General features: G+C 37.0%; 1 protein-coding gene and 1 pseudogene across 1 annotated transcript in view; one reads left to right on the top strand and one right to left on the bottom strand.

Moving 5' to 3' along the window:
- Positions 1 to 21,272, bottom strand: part of PRIM2 (DNA primase subunit 2) — a 409,712-nt gene that overhangs the window by 307,375 nt on the left and 81,065 nt on the right. The window contains exon 7 of the mRNA XM_044675355.1: positions 20,611 to 20,638. Within this exon, the coding sequence (XP_044531290.1) occupies positions 20,611 to 20,638 (28 nt within the window). The remainder of the gene's footprint in view (positions 1 to 20,610; positions 20,639 to 21,272) is intronic.
- Positions 5,260 to 6,353, top strand: LOC123247132 (annotated as a pseudogene).

The following is a 21,272-nucleotide window of genomic DNA, read 5'->3' as shown; positions in this document are numbered from 1 at the left end:
GAGGAGATAAGAGAGGAAGAAGGAAAGAGAGGCAAGGATGAGAGGGGGAAGAAAAGAGGGAGGGAAAGAGGAGGGGGAGAAAAGAGAGAGGGGAAGAAAGGGAGAGAGAGGAGAAGCTTTATTTCTACACGTTGGCATTTCATTTTAGTTCTATAATCTGAAAAATAGTTATAAGGAAACTACTAATGCTAGAGTTTATCTAAGTAGTAAAATCAAGTTTAAAATGTTTAAAATTTCATGGCAGATAAAAAAACAAGTTATACTCCTATATCTGTTGAACATCGTATGATTTAACCTAAGAGAATTAAATCCAACATCTTTCAAGTTTTTCTATTATACTGTATATTGTATTGTTAAATACAATAAAGTCTGCCACAACTGTGACTCAAAGACAATAGGCTGCTCTCAAAAGTGCCACTATCAAATTCAGAAAAGAACTTACTTAATTTTGTAGGTACAAATGGAGTGTTCAGCCAGTCAGCTAGTCCACAAGCAGGTATTAAGTGCTTACCAGTGACAGGTCCAGGCAATGTGGTACGGACACCATTAAAGGCCCTCAAGAACTTTACGTGTTAATGAGGAATACGATACACTAATAACTGGGTCCACACAAGCTAGAGACAGTGTGACTGGAACATAATCTTTGAGGAAAAGCACAGATGACAAGGGGACAGGCCTCCCACAAATGATGGGATGTGCATTAAGCTTTAAAGGATGCCAGGGAGACCAGGAGGAGGAGAAGAAAGGGTATTCCAGGCCATAAACTTTTCTTTTTTAACCTTCCGTCTTAAAATTGATAATAAGTAGGGGCGGCAAGGTGGCGAGGTGGAAAGAGCCAGGTCTGAAGATGGGAGGTCCTGGGCTCAAATCTGTCTGCAGATGTATGACCCTGGGCATGTCACGTTACCCTAATTATTCAGCCCTTACTGATCTTCACCCTTGGAACTGATATGATTCCACAGATTAAAAAAAATTAATAATAAGTATTGATTCAGCGGCAGAAGAGAATTAAGGCAATTGGGATTAAGTGACTTGCCTAGGGTCACATAGATTGGAAGTATCTGGAGCCACATTTGAACCCAGGTCCTTCTAAATCCAGGCCTGGCATCCTAACCATTATAGGACCTACCTAGCTTTCTTTCTGTAGGTAATAAAATGTTGATGTAGGTGCTACTATTATCCCCACTTCACAGAGGTCAAAGCAAAGATAACAGTCAAGGCTTTTGGAAGGCTCAAAAGAAATAATATACATAAAGGGCTGGGCCAATGTGTGTCATTACTTAAATGTCTACTATTGTCATGGCTATTGTCATTACAGGGAAACTGGGAGGTTACAGGATTTGCCTAAGGCCACCCAGCTTGTAGAAGTCAGACAGGATTGTGCTCCAGCACTCAGGCTACCAGTACCTACCACCTCCTCTCATAAAAAAGGGTCCAGTTCTCATTCTAAATATAATAAAAGTAAGTCTAATCAGTTAGAACCAGGGAAGAACAAAGAGGGGCTCGGACAGTACTCTGAGGAGATCTGAGGATGAAGAGGTCAAGTAAGCTGAGACCTCAGGGGTTGGGGAGGACCCTCAGGAGGCAAAGACTAGGGGAAGACAACACAGAACAAAGGGTCTGTGCTATTCAGTCATGTCCAACTCACCTTGACCCCATTCGGGGTTTTCTTGGTAAGATACTGGAGTGGTTTGCCACTTCCTTCTCCAGCTCATTTTATAGATGAGGAAACTGAGACAACCAGGGTGAAGTGACTGAGCCAAGCCTCAAAGAAAGGATGGATAAATAATAAGAACAAGAACAAGAATAACAAGAATAATAATAATAACAAGAATAATAAGATACTATATAAGAAACTGTGGAGAACATTTAAAAGATGTAAGATAAAAGTTCCTGACCTCAAAAACTCATCATCTAGGTTGGGAAAGAAAAAAGAACTAGGAGGGGAAAAAAAAATAAATAAAAAAAACAAGGGGATAGTATTAGTAAACAGGTGATGGCAATGAAGAGTTGAGAAGAAAGGCTAATTCCCACTGATTAATCAACTAAACACTAATATATAACACTGATAAATCCACTAAACTGGAAACAAAAGCTATTCCCTGTCAGTAAATGCTTTCCTCTCCCCCTGACAGCACACTGGGCTGAAAAGGGGAAAGGGGGGTTGAGGGGGGGGGGGAGAAGAACAAAATTTCCATTCACCTATCCAGGATGTGTGCAGCCATGTAGATCTTAGCTAATCTATTAGAACACAATGAATTTAAATCATTCTTCTAACAGGAATTTAACCTCATCACAAATATGTAAATATTTATAGCTGGAAGGTTGCTACCTGGCAGCTCTGAAGAAAATTACTGTGTGCGATAAATGTTAAAAAGTTCTTCACAAAACATGGGAAAATATGAGATGCTGACAGAGTTTCCAAGAAAAGTAAACTATAAGATGCCAAATAAGATGACAGTAAAATTCAACAGAGAGAAAGACCTGTGCAGATGCAGGTGAGAAAAGATATTGGGGGGGAGGGGGGGTGAATCATGTAAGGAAGGAAAAAAAGAGGAAAAGAAAGAGCTTTACAGCAACCAAGAAATGTTATTTAAAATACCAAAAGCAGTATTATAGTAAGTTTTAAGAATTGGATAAAGGGTAAAATAAAAAGTGGAAAAATGTGCCTTTTCCTCTATTCTAAAATGAATAATTTACATTAATTTCAAACAAACTGACAGGCAATAAATATAGCATATATAAATATATATAAATAAGCTGATTTTATTTTGTCAAGAAAATGGCTGACTTCAGCTTTTTGTAGTAGCATAGAATTGGAAATTGAGGAGATGCCCATCAACTGGGGTAGAGTTGAATAAGTTGTGGCATATGGCATATGATTGCATTAGAATACTACTAGCTATAAGAAATGATGAGGTCCATTTATCACTAGTATTATTTAACATAATATTAGAAATGCCCACAATACCAATGAGAGAAGAAAAAGAAACTGAAAGAATCAGAATGGGCAAAAAAGAAATAAAACTATATTTCTTTGCCGATAACATGATAATATTTGTGGGAAATCCTACAGATTTAATTTTAAAAGTTGAAACTATCAATAATTTCAGCAAGTGGGAGGATTTAAAATAATCCCACATAAGTCATTAGCATTTTTATATATTACTAACAAAGCCCTACAAAAAAAGATAGAGCTACTCCATTTAAAATAAGCACAGATAGGGGGCAGCTGGGTAGCTCAGTGGAATGAGAGTCAGGCCTAGTGTCTGGAGGTCCTAGGTTCAAATCTGGCCTCAGCCACTTCTCAGCTGTGTGACCCTGGGCAAGTCACTTGACCCCCACTGCCTACCCTTACCACTCTTCTGCCTTGGAGCCAAGTATTGACTCCAAGACGGAAGGCAAGGGTTTAAAAAAATAAAATAAAATAAAATAAAATAAGCACAGATTGAATAAAATACCTGGAAGTATAACTGCCAAAACAAACTCAAGAACTATATGAGCATAATTCTAATGCATTTTACGCAAATAAAGTCAGATCTAAATAAGTGAAGAAACAGTTCATGAATGGGCAGAGCCAATATAATTTAAATGACAATGTTACACAATTCAACCTTTTTCTTTCTTGAAAGAAACATTTATTTGGAGTCTACATTATTTAATGTCATACCAATTAAATTACCAAAAAAGTATTTTATTGAGCTATAATAGCAAAATTCTTTTGGAAGAACAAAGATCAAGAATATCAAAAGAATCAATAAAAAAAATGTAAAGGAAGGAGGTCTAGTAGTCCCACATTTTAAACAGTATTATATCTGGTACAGGCTAAGAAAAGTAGATCAGTGGAACAGGACAGATATACAACAAAGGGTAGTAAAAGATTATAGTAACCTTACATTTGACAAAAGCATAGATCCAGGTTTTGAGGACAGGAAATTATTCTTCAGTAAAAATTGTTGGGAAAATTGGAAAATAGTTTCACAGAAACTAGATGTAAACCAATATCTTATACCATTTACTAAGATAAGAACAAAATGGATACATAATATAGACATAAAAGGAGATATATCAGTAAATTAGAAGAAAAGGGAACAGATTTATGGATAGGAAAATCCGAGTCAATAAGAGATAAATGGAAGCAGTGTGAAATGTAAAATGGATAATTTTGAGTGCTAATGTTTAATTTAATTAATTTAAAAATTTGTAAAAATAAAAAAAATTTTGCCAAGATTAGAAAAAAAACAGAAAATTGAAAAGAGGGAGGGGACTTTCATAGTCTCTTAGATAGAGGTCTCATATCTAAAATAGATAGAAAACTTTGTCAGATTAATAAGAATAAGAGCCATACCCCAATTGATGAATGGGCAAAAGATATGAAGTCAGTTTTTTTTAGATGAAGAAATCAAAGTCATATTTAGGTATATGCAAAAATACTCTAAATCACTATTGATTAAAGAAATGCAAACCAAAACAATTTAAAGATACCATTTCACACCCTTCAAATTGGCTAAAAAAAAGGGTAAAATGACAAACGTTGGAGAGGATATGGAAAAATGGAAAAACTAATACACTGTTAATGGAGCTGTGAACTGATTCAACATTTTTAAGCAATTTGGAATTATACTCAGAGTTATAAAACTGTGTATATCCTTAGATCCAGCAATACCATTGTAGGGTCTGTTTCCCAAGGAGATTTGGGGAAAAAAGAAACAGATTTTCCAAAATATTTATAGCAGTTCTTTATGTGGTGGCAGAGAACTAGAAATCAAGGGCAGGTCCATCAATTGGGGAATGGCTAAACAAATTATGGTACATGCTTATGATGAAATAATTACTGAGCCATAAGAAACAATGAGCAAGCTAATTTTTTTTTAAACTTGAAAAGAACTACATGGGATAATGAACAGCAAAATGAATAGAATCAAGAGAACATATACAATTACAGATTTAATACTTGCAGAATAAATTATGAATGTTACTTCCAGAGGATGAATATCCTCGATAATGCCTTCTATTATGCAGGGAAGTGAGGAAGGGACTGAAACACTTTTAAATAAATTCTATTAAAAGAAAAAGGGGGTGAGGATTATTCCAGAAAAACCTAGGCTCACTCAGTGGTAGCCAGCAGCACTTGTAGTCTACTTTAGACATCTCCCCAATTTTTGCCTACCCACCCTCCCACCCAGGTCTAATTTCTCAGACTAAGATGGTTCTCATATTGAATAAAGATGGAATAATAAAATATCATATTGAATAAAGATGGAAGAAGAAATTGCTTCTCTTGTCATTGACAATGGCTCTGACATGTGCAAAGCTGGCTTTGCTGGGGATGATCCTCCTCAGGGTATGTTCCCCTCCACTGCTGGATGCCCAAGACACCAGGGTGTCATGGTGGGAAGGGGGCAGAAGGACAGTAATGTTGGTGATGAAGCCCATAGCAAGTGAAATATCCAATTGAACATGGCATTATTACCAACTGGGATGACATGGAGAAAATGTGTCATCATAACTTCTATAATTGTACTAACACAGGTGTCCCTAAGGAACAACCTGTTCTGCTTACAGAAGTTCCCTTAAACTCCAAGGCCAACAGAAAGAAGATGGCACAGATCATGTTTGAGACCTTTGACACTCCAGCCATGTATGTTGCTATTCAGGCTGCGTTGTCTCTGTATGCCTCTGGTTGTACCACTGGTATTGTTATGAACTCTGGTGATGGTCACCCACACTGTGCCCATCTATGAGGGTTATGCCCTTCCCCATGCCATCCGTTGTCTAGATTTGGCTGGTCATGCCTGACAGACTACCTCATGAAGATACTGACAGAAAGAGGATGCAGCTTCACTACCACAACTGAAAGGGAAATTGTTCAGGACATCAAGGAGAAGCTGTACTATGTTGCCCTGGACTTCAAGCAGGAGATGGCCACTGCTGCTTCATTCTCTTCCCTGAAGAGCTTCCTGATGGCCAGGTGATCACCACTGGCTATGAGACGTTCAAGTGTCCAGAGGCCCTCTTCTAGCCATCCTTCCTAGGAATGGAATCCTGTGGCATTCATGAGACCACTTTCAATTCTACCATGAAGTATGATGTTGATATCTGAAAGGATCTCTACACAGTATTGTCTGGGGGTACTGCCATGTCCCTGGTATTGCTGACAGAATGCAGAAAGAAATCACAGCCCTGGCACCTAGCACAATGAAAATGAAGATCATTGCTCCCCCTGAACGAAGCATTCTGCCTGGATTGGTGGCTCTATTCTGGCTTCTCTTTCCACTTTTCGGCAGTTGTGGATTAGCAAGCAGGAATATGACAAATCTGGCCCATCCATTGTCCATCGTAAATGCTTCTAAATGGACTGCTAGCAGATGTGTAGTATTTGCTACATGAGTATTCACAAAGTAAAAAATTTCCCTGGCAAATATACACCTCATGTTAGCCTCATGAAACTGGAATAAGCCTTCTTTGAAAAGAAACTTGTCCTTGGGGAAGTTTGTATCTGATATTAGACAAATACCGGTACTATAAAAAAAAAAAGAAAAAGAAAAACTTGGAAAGACCTACATGAACTGATGCAAAGTGAAGTAAGCAGAAACAGGAGACCATTGTACACAGTAACCGCAATATTATATGATGAGCATTTATGAAAGACTTAGCTACTCACAGCAATACAATGATCCAATATAATTCTCAAGGACTCATAATGAAAAATGCCATCTATGACACATACTATATTTCACTCTATTTCTTCATTTTTCTCATTTGTTCGAATTCTCTTTCACAGAACAACTAATATGGAGAAATGTTTTATACTATTACACATGTAAAATATCAGATTGTTTATCAGCTCAATGAAAAAGGGGGAAGGGAGGACAGGGTGAGAGGGTGAGAATTTGGCTTAAACTTATTTTTTAAGTAGCTAACTTTTCATTTAGCAACCACTACTGTCCTTCATTTTTAATAATAATTTGAAAATTATATTTATGTAATGCTTTTAGGGTTTGCAAAGCACTTTGTCTTAGAGATGAAATTAAATGGATAGCCCACTGAGAAAGTCCAATTAATATTTTTATCTTGGAGAGATAAATTTTTTTAACCCTTACCTTCTACCTTGGAATCAATTCTGTGTATTGATTCCAAGGCAGAAGAATGGTAAGAGCTAGGCAACCAGGGTCACACACCTAGGAAGTGTTTGAGACCAGATTTGAACCCAGGACCTCTCATCTCTGGGCCTGGCTCTCAATCCACTGAGCCACCCTGCTGTCCCTGACAGATAATTTAAATGGACAATAGGCTGGGCCCAGGACTGAATAGGAGTAACAGAAAGGGCTCAAATGCACTAGAAATATTACAGCATTTTCAGTGATCTCAAGTGACTTCCTGACACAGATCAGCATCTTTTTATATCCTTCTAATGATGCCATCTGGACGTACATCATAGTGTATCATAATTTCCAAAATTACAAGGATCCCAGAGGGCAATGGAGAAACATAGTAGGGGTAAATAAGCTGTAACATTTCACCACTGTGAAATACACACACATAAGAAATGGTATCAAAGATCGAGGAGATGTACAAGAAAATACACAATCCTATCATTCATACTTCTTTTATAAAGTAAATACAATTAGTTGCAAAATAAACAACCATTCAAAATGTTTGCATTCAATCCTGATTCTCTTCCTAAAAGATGATAGAACCCAGAATATAAGATTAATCACACAAAAAAGCAGTGTTGGGATACAAAGAATTAGGCTTGGCAAGAACCTCAAATGGTTGCCCAGTCCACTAAGAGACATCACTCATGGAGAAGACGTGACTCATGAATTACACTCTTTTAACAATGGTACATGCATGAATTATAACTTCATACCAAGCCAAACACTTATCTTAGGGACGCATGAACTACATTCTCTCACAAAAACACCAATAAAATACCAAGGCTATGACAGAACAATAAAAGCCATACCTGGGGCTCATTACCAGGAGTTATGAAAAAGGGGCCCCACCCCTGGCTGGTGGAATAAATACAGTACCGTATATCAGAGATTTTCCTCACAAGAGAGTCACCTTCCAGGAGAGTTAGTACAAAGTATAATTTCCCCCATTTATGAGACAGCAGTGTTTGGAGAAAGTCATTTATATCTTCAACAATTTAAAATACCTTGGGGAACTGCAAGCCATGACTTTTCCTTCACCCTCTGTGAAATCACAATAAAACGTTCTCAAGCTTGTCAATTTATTGTATCCTTAATTCACTTTCTTATAGTAGTACTCATCATGTTACTTGTCTACAAAATCACATCACTGTGTGCCACATTGGCCAGTGAACTTTGTCATAAAGATATGAAAGTCAAGAGAATTCTGGTTCCTTATTTCTCAGCCTTGATGATTTGTTGCTAATGTACCAGGAAGTTCAAGGAACCTCTGAAGTAGACTGATATGCAAATGTCAACATATTCATTTCACAGACATCTAGCACATGGGACATTAAACTAAAGACCAACTTGTTTCGGACAGGTTTTCCCTTTTTTCTAGTATAATTTTTGTTAAATTGTCTTAAAAGAAATAGCACTCAGTTATCCCACTTATAAAGTGCATCTCCACCCATAAATCATTCCTTAATTCCATTCTCCTATTTCTAGAAAACTAATTCATTGTGATAAAACTTTTTTTTTAATGCTTACATTTTTCTTGACAATTATTACATTCCTAAAGAGGAACTGGATGATTTCACATAAGACATGACCAAGCCAGTGGCAATGGGACTAAGTTTCATAGTATTTAATTTTGATTCAGCTCTGCTTTTCTCTTTCTCATTAAACCAACTGTGAAAGAGCTGACTTTAAGAAGTCTGAAACTCTCACCTACACATTCAAAAACCATACAATCTCTTACAAATGTCCAGTCACTGTTAAAAATTACACTTTCAACACTTAATCATCCTGTAACATTTCTTGTATTCCCAGGACCCCTGCAAGAAATTTTTAAATTGAAAACTGAAAAGGTGATGCATCTTTCTTTGTAGTGACTGAATAAATTTTTGCTCTATGAGAGTGGAACTGTCAAAGAACTGAATTTACAAGTATAAAAAAAGCTATTTCAGTACTCTGCCGTTTCCTAGCAACTAGAACCTACTGATATTTTCTCATCACATGTAGGTAATATGGATAAAATCTGTGTTTCAGTGCAGTCATGTGTCAATGAAAGCAATGCTCTTCAGTGGAAAAAAAAAACTTTGCTAAATGATTTGGTTTTGTCTTAATCCACAAGTCTTGTCCACCTAATCTAGATTTATGACTCTAAAAGAGTATCTACAATTGCTAAATAGGCCAGGTGATATAGTGACCACTGTTTAATTTCCCCAGGAAGAAAGGACACAGAAATCACCAGGTAGGACTGATGGCAATAGAAGAGTTACGTAAAGATTAATCTGGGAATTTCAGCTATGAAGGATGAAGTTGTCCTTCTCAAGAACAGTGGAATTTAGAATCAGTTTCAAGAATACTGCTTCATTAGTTTGGGAGCAGGTTCTAAAACTACCTTCTTACCAGCTGTTTTTAAAAAGAGCTGTCATGAAAAGATAAATTAGACCAGTAGAGCCAACTTCTACTTATTCTTGAGCAATTTGGAAGTCAAAAGTATAAAAGATGGAAAAAATCTTAGATGTCATCTAATTCAATTTCCTCCCTTTACAGCTAAGAAAACTGAGGTAGAGAGAAATTGAATCCTTTTCCTAAAGTCACAGCCCATTAGGGACACAGCCAACACAACTAGAATCTAGTCTCCTAATTTCTCTCCCCACAGTTCTTCTTTTCCACTAACACCTATTATTTAGCAGATTCCTTGGAAATAGTTTCATCATTTGCAAACAAAGCTTCAGAATATTACCTAAGTTTCGGTTCATGGGCACAAGTTCCAAATACACTATTGCACTCTGCTCCTCCATTGCCCACCCCAACTCCTGGCCCTGTCTTCTAAAAGTGCCAAACTAGACTAAGGCAAAATTTAAAACTTTTTGTTTTCTCAGTATCTTGGGAAGAAAATACCATTTGGCATAATGGAAAGAACTGAGCTGAAAAACCCTGCCTCTGCCACAAGACATTTAACTGTTATGTGCCTCAGTTTCCTCATTTTTAAAATAAGGAGGTTGGATCATATTGGTGGTCTCAAACTTAAATTTCACGTTTAAGTTTAGAGCACTCCTCTATCTGTCCTGCCTGATCTCAGATCCCTCCTCTTTGCTCCAACCTAAATGGCTGCTCACTAATGTCCATCCCTGCTTGACCCCCCCATAACCACCCCACACTTCCCCAAAACTGTGCATTGGTGCCCATTCTCCAGCCTCCTACCTGGAATGGCCCCTTACCCCTAATGAATTCTGACCTCAGCACCACTCAAATGCTACGCTTTCCAATAAGCTCCCTTCCTGGCCTGATCTCTTCAGTTAGCACACTGCTTATTCCTTGCATGAACTTGTGGTATATTCTTATTTAGCACTCTGGTCATTTGTGTACGTCAGCTCTGAAATTTGATGATTCAATGATGGCGCTCACAATTGCTGAGAAACTAGAAATCATGGAAAAGCTTCAAAAGGACGAATCAGTAAAAAATCCTGCTGCCATGTGTGAAAAACAGTACGTACGTAATTCCTGCTTATACTGACAAAAAGAAAAATCAACTGCATTCATAGGTAGCCGATCAACATTTAACAAGTTATGTCTATAAACAAAGCTGTACCAAGCACTTTAAAAAGGAAAATCAAGGTCCTGCTTTGGAGTCCCTCATAATTTTAATCAGCCAATAGGTCACCTAAATAATGGCATAAACAATCTGACAGTTACACTGGAACTGTTGACTAAGTATGGGAAGAGGGCATAAAAATAAACTTTTCCTATAGTGCAAAACAGTCATTTTTTTCTGTGCTGTGATAAGTACAGAGAAAGAAGCATATGAATGAATGAATGAATGAATGAATGAATGAATGAATGAATAAATAAATGAATGAATCAACATTAATAAATTACTATAAGGAGAACATTATACACAGAGGCTGATACACTGTGGTACAATCTAACATAACAGACTTCTCTACTAGCAGCAATGCAAGAACCCAGAGCAAGGCTGAGGGACTTATGAGAAAGAAAACTAGCCACATTCAGAGGAAGAACTGTGGGAGGAGAAACACAGAGGAAAAGCAACTGCTTGAACACATGGGCTGATGGGGATATTTTTGGGGATGAAGACACTAAAGGATAATTCTAGTCCAACTATCAATAATATGGAATTAGGTCTTAATCAATGATACATGTAAAACCCAGTGGAATTGTGTGTTGGCTAAGGGGACTTAGAGGGGGTTTGGGGAGAGGGAAAGAGCATTAAACATGTCACTAGGGGAAAATATTCAAAATAAAAATAAAAATATAATTAAAAAAAGAAATTATTATACACCAAGAACTGTGTTAAGCACTGGGAATACAATTAAAAAGTAATGATAGTAGATCCAGAAGCTTATACCCTAATAGAGTTAAAAAAACAAATATGGAAAGGATGAATGAAGCATAGCTGGAGTCAGGCACAGATGTAGGGGCTCCATGTTTCATCTGACTGCCATTCTCATATGAGAAAATATGATTTCTTCATTGCCTCATTAGGATAGATTCTACTTTTTTCATTGTTGTTTTTCAGCTGTTTCAGCTCTATAACTTCATAACCCCATTTGGGTTTTCTTGGCAAAAATACTGGAGCGGTTTGCCATTTCCTTCTCCAGTTCATTTTACAGAAGAGGAAACTGAGGCAAATAGGGATTAATGACTTGCCTATTGTCACACAGCTAGGAAGTAATTGAGACCAGATTTGAACTCAGAAAGATGAATCTTCCTTCTCTAAGCTTGAATGTATCCACCACCTAGCTGCTACCTCTCCCCCTAAAAAATTTCCTTGAAACGATTCCACAAATATCATTTATTCCAGTCACCCTTAAAAGAGTGTAAGCTTATTATAGGTCAGGAATTGTCTGACTTTTGCTTGAATCCCTAGTCTAGCTTAGTGTCTGACACACACATAGTAAGCTCTTAATAAATTCTTGATGACTACATTTATGGTTCTCTAACCCAAAGCACGGAGCCAGAAGAAATGTAGTTAACTCCATGGCAAGTGCATTCTGGTAAGGTGGGGGTGGGGGGAATGAGTTTATAGAATAGAGGAAAAGGGGTTGGGGGGCGGGGATGTATTCTTCAGGTTACGGACAAGAACTTCTGCTCCAGAGAAGCTTCTCAAAACATCTAAAAACTAAAGTGGAGTTATGGCAGTGCTAGATTTGCCGTCGGAAGGACAGATCTTGGCCCAATTACTACAACCTCGTTGAACCTTAAACTTCCTTACCTATAAAATCAAAGGACTCGCCACATGATTCATAAGGTCTTTTCTAGCTCTTAATTCTAAGGTCTATGACCACTGGAAGCTGAGGAAAGGCAGCAGCTGCCCCTGGACTTAACAGCTATAGGCACTTAGAGGAGCAGGTCAGTAACACCTCCCAACATCCAGCATTCATCCAGCAGCATCAGCAAAGAGCCCGAGGCGACTCCTTCAGCTGGGGAGGCTTGGCTGCCAGCTGTGGGCAGTGGATTCCAGAAGTGAGGTAGTGGTTGGCAGGAGGAACAGAGAGAGCATTTCAGAGAACAGAGAGACATTCCAATGAAGGAGGGCCACAGAGACGCCCAGGAAAGAAGCAGAAAAAGAGAGAAAATTATTGAGACAGCAAAGCAATGCAAAGAGGGAGCATAGAAAGATACTTTAGGAAGAATGGCAGAAATGAAAGCAGCTCTGAAAGCAAGGGAAGCAATGACCTCAGAGATATCAGCAAAGGCACCCCCCACCTCCAGCAGGCAGCAGTAAGCAGAAAAACACGATGCAAGACCCAGGACAGGATGTCTATCACTTCCCATAGAGTTCAGTAAAAGTTCCCACAACTGTCCCTTTTTTCCACCCTTCTCCAGGAGTAGTGTAGGAAACTAAGAAGGAGGATATTGAGAAGGCAGCTTAGGACATTATGGAGGTTCCTAGTTCAAATTCAGTAGTAGTTTCTCAGGGCTTCATTCTTCCTCTTCTCTTATTCCCCTATTTCAGCCAATCCTCACATGCATTTTTTTAAGTGCCTGCTATGTGCAAGAAACTATTCAAAAGCCACTCTGCTAGGTACTAGTGAAACAAATACAAAAGTGAGATAGTCTTTATGTATCCTAAAAGGATACACAATTTCAGATTATACACAAACTGAATACTAAGATGGATAAAAATCATATGGCAAATTTGGGAGGCAGAGGCAATAATAACTGAGGTTATATATAAGGAAGACCTTTTGAAGGAAGCAGCACTTGAACTAATCCTCAGAGATATTCCAAGAGGACAAGGTCTAAAGGGAAAGCATTCTAGGCATGAAGGACAGCTTGTGCAAAGAGAAGGAAGAAGGAGATGAAATATTGTGTATAGGCTATATAGCCATTTTGGCAGAAAGGATGAATGCCTGAGGAGAAGCAAGATATAATCATCCTGGAAAGATAAGTTGGAGTCAGACTGTGAAAGGCTTTAAATGACTAATGGAAGAATATGCATTTTCTTCTAAAGGGAATGGGGAGCCACTGAAGCTTCTTGAAGAAGAGTTTATGGAATTTTCCTGATAAAAATTTTGTTGGTCCAAGCTATGTATTTTAAGGAGAAGCAAGAAGGAAGGCAAGTTTGATATAACATTTCTCATGGTTATTAAATCTAGTAAAATGTATTGTTACCTCAAAATCTGTGTTTATAAAAGGGCATCAATCCTTTCCCAGAAGGAAGCAGAGATCCACAATAGCAAATTTTCCCACCTGCTTGGGTGTGGGCTTTGTGAAGATGAGATTAATCCTACCCTGCCTATTTTTAGATTTAATCACCAGAAGTGTAAACACCCCTCTTACACCTGAGTGGGGGAAGTCTGTAACCTATGTGTGCAAAAGTGGGTGAAGAACTGGAACCCACTGACTGCCCCCTGGGCAGTCCTAAACAAAGCATTAGCTGTAATTGGTACACATAAAAAGTAGAGGAAGGCACAGGAAGTGACTCAAAAGAAGTGTCCTTAAAAGGGAGTTACAACTTCCTATGGAAACTACTTCTTCATTCTTCAGAGTTCAGAGTTTGAGTTGGAGACTAATGAAGAATCTGCTTACTGGACCTGAGACCTTGGACTTGGGGGAACTGTTCTTAAATCTCTCCCTTTGAACTACCACGTGGTGAGCCATGTTTTCTTGACTCCAACTTGAAGCCTTTCTCTGCTATTGTAGTAAATGTGGTTGAAAGTGAAATGATTACTTGCTAAAGGAAACCTACTCGTTTGAAGCCCTAATTCATTTAAAATACATTTGGAAAATTGATGTACTAGATATGATCATTCTTACCTATCCATTAAAAATTATTTTCTAGACATAATGTTTATTTCATCAGAATAAGGATCTCCTGGAAGGGTAAACTCATCGTACTAATTCAGATCTGCAATTCCTTGTAACTTATAGTCTCTGAGAGCTGATTGAGACCCTGAAAAGGTAAACGACTTGCACAATGTCACATAGTTAGTGAGTGTCAGAGGCAGGATTTGAATTCAGATTTTCCTGACTCTGAAGCCAGCCTTTTGAATTTTCCACTATATTAATGTAGCATGGAAGTAGCCCTTGTGTAAAGGATACCCAATTGATTTCTAGGGTTGTCATACTTTTGGCTCAAGCTATAAAGGGTAAAAAATTATGGTTTGACTGAATATACTAGAGGGTAGTCTGCCTCAAACACTAGTTGTGAGTGTATGACCCTTAAGTCACTTAATATCTCTCTGTCTCTCTCTCTCTCTCTCTCTCTCTCTCTCTCTCTCTCTCTCTCTCTTTCTCTCTCCCCTTTACTTTCTGTTTTAATAGCACTAAAACAAAAGGGCAAGGGGGGAGAAAGAGCAAGGAGTATACAAATGGGGTTAAGAGACTTGCCCAGGGTCACATAGTTGGGAAGTGTCAGAGGCCAGATTTGAGCCCAAGAACCCAGGTCCTTCCAATTCCCAGCCTAGTGCTCAATCCACTCGCTATGTCACCCAGCTGCCTACCCTTAACCTCTCTTAAATTTGAATTTTCTCATCTGTGAAGTGGTAGAAAGAATAGCACATGCCTCAAAAGGATGTGGTTAGGAGTAAATGAGATTACATATATAAAGTTCTGTACAAACCTTATGGCACTATATAATGATATTTGTGTAATTTATACAATGTATAATACTATTTATATATAAATACTATAAATGTGTTTTTTTTTAATTTTCCCCCAAAACTAATGCAAAGATCAAACTTGGTATACCCACTTATTTGGAGCATCAACATTTTTAAAAAGTAAATGCATTCTTTACTCATCTGGTGCCTTTCGGTTATAATATTTTGTTTTCTTAGTAGATACAGTATGAGAACAAAGGAATTGGTTCATATGGTTACCAAGCATATGTAAGCAATTTAACAATTTGCTTCATTAAACATCTGTAAAGGATGATATAATTAGTTCGCATGAAATGTACATATTCAGAATAACATCAATTTTGTTGCCTATTGGCATATGTAGTTCTGCCTCATCCATAGCAACCCATTTCCCAATAACCCTGAATAAATTCATCTCTAGTAGGGCTGTACTCCTGAGAAAATCCATCCTAGCCCCAAGAAAATGATTCGTGAGAGCAAACAGACACAGCATTTATACATAATTCTACAGTAACAATTCAAAAACATCCATTTTTCTTTTACCACAGCTTAGAAAACCAGACTACATACAGCTTCTGAAGAGGATAAAGGATTTTTAAAAAGTGGATTCAGTGCTCTTTGGAAATGAGGATAACTTGATCAAGTGCCTACATAGCATATTTTTATCCAAAGCAACAAACACCTGTTCAACTACAGACTTGACTGCTGTTCTTAAATGGAGAAAAAGGAAAACCTTTGTGAAAAGAAAAATCCTTTCTTTCTGCTATGATTTTGAGAAATAGTAGCTTATTCATCTGTCAATTATCTCCTTGGAAACTCTTCATCCTATTTTTTTGTATCTAAATGGGAAATCTACAAACATCATTTAAATTTTCTTAAAATGCTCTCTCTGAACAAAGCTTTTTTACCTCAGTTTCTTCTCATGAAAGACTTCACAGAATATGAAATTAATCTACTCACTGTAAGATGAGAAAATCAATATTCTCAAAAGACTGAAAAGACTTAGGATAGAATCACTTTAGAAGACACTTAAGACACCTTCTCCTGATAACAAATTTCAATTGCCTTCACACTTACTTAATGGGGGCTTCTCAAAACCTTAAAATTTGGTAAAAAATTATATCTTCTCCCTCAAAGATCAGGTAGTGATTGGGGAACTCTAGTGAAATATGAAATTGTTTTAAAAAGCAATTTCTTCCCCTCATGCTTTTACTTTTCAATACTTTCTCAAACTGGAAATTTTAAATTCCCATTGATTTATGTACAAAAACATTTACAGTAGCTTTTGTGGTGTCAAGGAACTGAAATCTAAGGTGTTTTCATCAACTGGGGAGTAAATGAAAAAATTATGCTATATGAATGTAATAGAACACCATTATAATGAAAGAAATGATGATAGTTTTGGAGAAACTTGGGAAGATCTGTTTGAACTGATACCGAGTCAAGTGAGTAGAACCAAGAAAACAATTTATACAATACCAACATTATTTTTTTCAATTTGAAAGACTTAAGAAACCTAATCATTTCACTGACCAACTACAATTCCAAGGGTCCCTTGATGAATTTACCTCCTGACACAGAAGATTCAGAATAGAGATTGAGACATATATGATGGACATGACTAATGTAGAAATTAATTTTTCTTGACTATGCATATTTGTGACAAGGGTTAGTCTTTCTTTTTCCAGGAGTGGGGAGGATGGAAAGTATAGGAGGGGGAGAATAGGAAGTATAGGAGGAGAGATGAAGAGAATTGTTCTCTGAAAATTTTAATTCTTAATGATCATTTATCTATTTATCCAGTCTGCCTCTTTGTCCAAAGTACATCTTCAATGCTTTAAAGAAAAAAAAAAAAAGAATTCTGCAGCCTTCACTACTCAACTTCATTTAGAAAATCTAATTCTGATAAAGTACTGTAATAATCTTAGAAATCTTGGAATAATACCTTGGGAAATATTGTAGCACTATTTTTCCCAACTACCGATATAAAGAAAATGTTTACTGATCTACAGGTAAGTTCCTTACTTCTTAAAAATCCATATTTTTCTAAGTAAACTCCTTCCCCTTTTAGGTCCATGTTGTCCCTCTAATCCTCAGTTCTCTCTTTCTCTGCTATTCAATAAGGCCATGGAAGGCAAAGAACTCAGCCTTGGAATATGTGTATAGGTTCCACACAATCAGAGAGCAAGACAGGATTTCTTCATTTTACAAATAAAGAAATAAGAGACCAAGAGGGGTTTGCACTGTGCCACTTGTCTACCTACTGCTTCCTGAACCTCCCACACCGGCAGAGAGAAGATGAGCACCAGAAGCCCCAGGCAGAGCCTCCGCCATTCTCAGGTAAGCTTTGTAAGGCCTGGCTGGGGCTCAGCTCTCTCTACCAGGAGTGGGCTTGTTCTGTCTTCAAGATTCAGTAGCTGAGAGAGTGGCACAGCCATTTCTCCTTCAGCACCACAAATGACAGCTCACAGTAGGTAGTGTGCTATTATGAGACGAAAACAGATTTATAGTCAGAAAACCTGTGTGCAAATCCTGGCTATGCCACTCACGTGCTTTTGGCAGTGAAAGACACATGGCACAGTGGAAAGGGCACTGGCCCTGCAGTCAGAGGAGCTGCTGTCAAATCCTACCTTTGGGACTTAGTACCTGAGTGACTTTGTAAAATGCAGGGGTTGGACTAGACAGCCTCTGAGAGCCTTCTAGCTCTAAATCTTTGCTCCCTCCTATGGTCTAGTACAGACTGCTCATTTAACATGTGAGTATATTAAAGGCTAGAGAAGCAAAGTGACTTTAATATGCTCACAAGTAGTAAATGGCAAGACCGGGATCTGAAAACTGTCCTGAGAGGGAGGGAGGGAGAGAGGGAGAAAAGGAGAAAGGGAGGAAGGGAGGAAGGGAGGAAGGAAAGAAAGATGTCTTTATTCTCCCTGTGATGCTAAATAGCTATGAATCATGGAACAATCGTAATTCCAAAAGCATTGAAGCTGCAGTTGACCCAAAGAACAGAGCAAACAATGAGAAAAGAAGTGACAGGAAAGAAAACACTAATGTCATAAATGACCAAATATAAGAAAAAAATTTAACTGCAAAAAAAGGGGGGAGGGGGACAATCATGAGGTAAAAGTGAATGATGATGGATAAGCAGTACAAGTATTGCACTAGTATCTATAAAAATAATAAAAGACCTAGAGGAAAGTTTCAAATGTGTTTACTCTCTGAAGAAACTATTGGAAGAATGGAGGCAAGAATCTCACAGTATGAGAAAGCATGGATTGGGTTTGATCAGCACTCATATTACACAATCAAATAAGCATTTATTACATGCCAGGAAATACACTGATACCAAAAAAAAAGGCATTTCTGCCCAAGAGGAACTTCTGTTCTATCAAAGGATGAAATATGTACACAGTTATTTAGTCACAAAATACACAAAAAGAAATATGAAATCAGAGATCATCCAAATACTGAAACAGGCAGAGTGCTCACCTTGCAATCAAGTATTTTGTTCAATTTTCTTCCACTTTCTTCTCAATTATAGTTTTACAAAGTTATCCTATGATTGTTCAAATATTTCATTTTTGCAGAATTATCCTTTTCAAAAGCTTTATCAATATCCAAAACACTAAATACAGCTGGCTATGCTATAACCATTTCTGATATGTATGTATTTTGTATGCATACTTTTTATATGGTCAATCCTATGAATTTCATAGATTTTATAATCACTGAATTTTGCTAACTGAAAAGCTGTGATTACAAGAAGACATGGGCCAATTCTGACAAAATAAAGAGCTAGATGCTTTGTAAGGATTTCATGCCCCCTTTTCCTATCAAAAATAAAAACATATTTAATAAATATTATAACAAGCTTTGAAAATATCTACCATGGGCATCATGTCCTATGCAAATATGTAAATAGACTTTTTTTCTTCTAATTCCTGTCTCTTCCTCTCTTGCCACAATGAGTACTAGATCTAAAATTAACTTAATCCTTTATTCCAACACTATTTACTTCATTTACAAACAGTATTTTGTTTAATATAATTATATAATCTTACAGTTTGCAGCATTACAATGCAGCAACCACGCCAAGAGAATTTCCTTTACAAACAAGAAGCATGAGTCTATTCATCAAGTCATTTCAAATGGTTCAAAATTGTCTCATTAAGTTTAATATCTTCTGGTGCTTAGCAAAAGATTTAACCAAATTAATTTGTTCAATATTTGAATAAAAGAAATGCCACACTAGGGTCAGCCCAACGTTCTAATGGGTCCAGTATTCATGCTCAGAAAGAGCACACAGTACAGAACAGCAGATGTTCTTTTTTTTTTTTTTTTTAAACACTCTTGCCTTCCTTTTAAAATCAATAATGTGTATTGGTTCCAAGGCAGAAGAGTCGGAAGGGCTAGGTAATGGGGACTAAGTGACTTGCCCAGGGTCACACAGCTGGGAAGTGTCTGAGGCCAGAGTTGAACTCAGGACCTCCCATCTCTTGGCCTGAATCTCAATCCACTGAAGCCACCTAGGTGCCCCTTCACAACTGTTTTAATGAGGTTATAGTCTAGCATTTTCAAGTATCTTGATATAATCAACTTTATTAATAAAATTATCTAAAAAACTTTTTGAATGTGGATTTTCAGTCTCTTTTTGCCCTCCCTACATTCTGTATTATCAACTATCTTATAAATACTGTGACATTAGGACTTTTTGTGCAAAGAAATCAAGATCTAGAGAGTACTCTCCAAAATCCTTTAAATTGCTCTTAAATGATGCACTGAGGGAAAATAATATAATTTCACAGAAAGAAATGAGTAGTCAGAACTTGACTCTAAGGTGAATTTTGAAGTCAATGTGAAATTTCCAATGATCTAATACTATCAACTTGAAAATCTAGACAAACTTTTCTGAAAAGCTGAGACCATTTCCAATTGAAAATCAAATGGCCTGACATTTATTTACATATAAATTTAGTTTCTCAACTTTTCACATTAAAAAAAATACATCTTCTTATTTTAAGGTAATTTAAGAATAAATAAAATAGTACGCGTATGCAACAAAAATCCTCAGTTATTTTTGAGAGCATCAGATTACAAGTAATTATTTCTAAGAAAATTTGTAAAAAATTCGTTTTGTAAGAAATGGAGTTAATTCATTTTTTGAGATTTGGACTGCATGAGAAGTTATAAAATCAAAAGTATTTAGATCAAAAAATGGCTAGGATAACAGAATCATTTTTCTTAGCCAATTCTGATTAATTTTGCCAAATTTGATGTTAAAATGAAATTTGTTTAAATGTAGTAAAACAAGTACTAATAAAGCAAGTTTGAATGAAAATGAAAATGAAGAAAAGAACCTACCATTAATATGTGGGGCACTACAAACTATGGTACAATTTAATCAGAAATCTTTATGTAACTAACAGTCAGAAAATAAATACTTTTTGGTTTTGTTTTAGATGTGGAAGAAATATAAAATGAAATAGCATATGCCTCTTCTAAAATAAATCAGAACTTTATTTTTAAAATAGGACCACTTTAGTATTCTCTATAATATCAGCAAGAACAGAAATAGTACACATAACAAACCTACAGAATAAAAGACAAGGTCATCGCACAACTACATATATTTTTAAATAGCCAACACTTAAAGTTGTAACTTCAGCAACTGTTTTAATTAGAACTTTTCAAAATCTTAACTCATCACATTTATTGAATGCAGCTACCTCCAGTTTTCCTTGTGTTGTTTGTGATAGCAACAGCATATACACATTTTCACTGTTAAATAGAAGGACCTCCCTCTGACTTCAGCTCCACACTAGAGGAACAAGATGCTACGGATGTTCTACCAAAGATCAAGATGTATTAGAAAGTATGGTGGCCTTCATCAGGTTAAGAAAAGATTGAAGGGAAGAAAGAAGGGGAGGGAAGGAAGGAAGGAAGGAAGGAAGGAAGGAAGGAAGGAAGGAAGGAAGGAAGGAAGGAAGGAAGGAAGGAAGGAAGGAAGGAAGGAAGGAAG

The sequence above is a fragment of the Gracilinanus agilis genome, chromosome 4, assembly GCF_016433145.1.
Source record: "Gracilinanus agilis isolate LMUSP501 chromosome 4, AgileGrace, whole genome shotgun sequence".
Taxonomy (NCBI): domain Eukaryota; kingdom Metazoa; phylum Chordata; class Mammalia; order Didelphimorphia; family Didelphidae; genus Gracilinanus; species Gracilinanus agilis.
The sequence above is the reverse complement of the archived record's forward strand: the minus strand, read 5'-3'. Positions and strand labels throughout refer to the sequence as shown.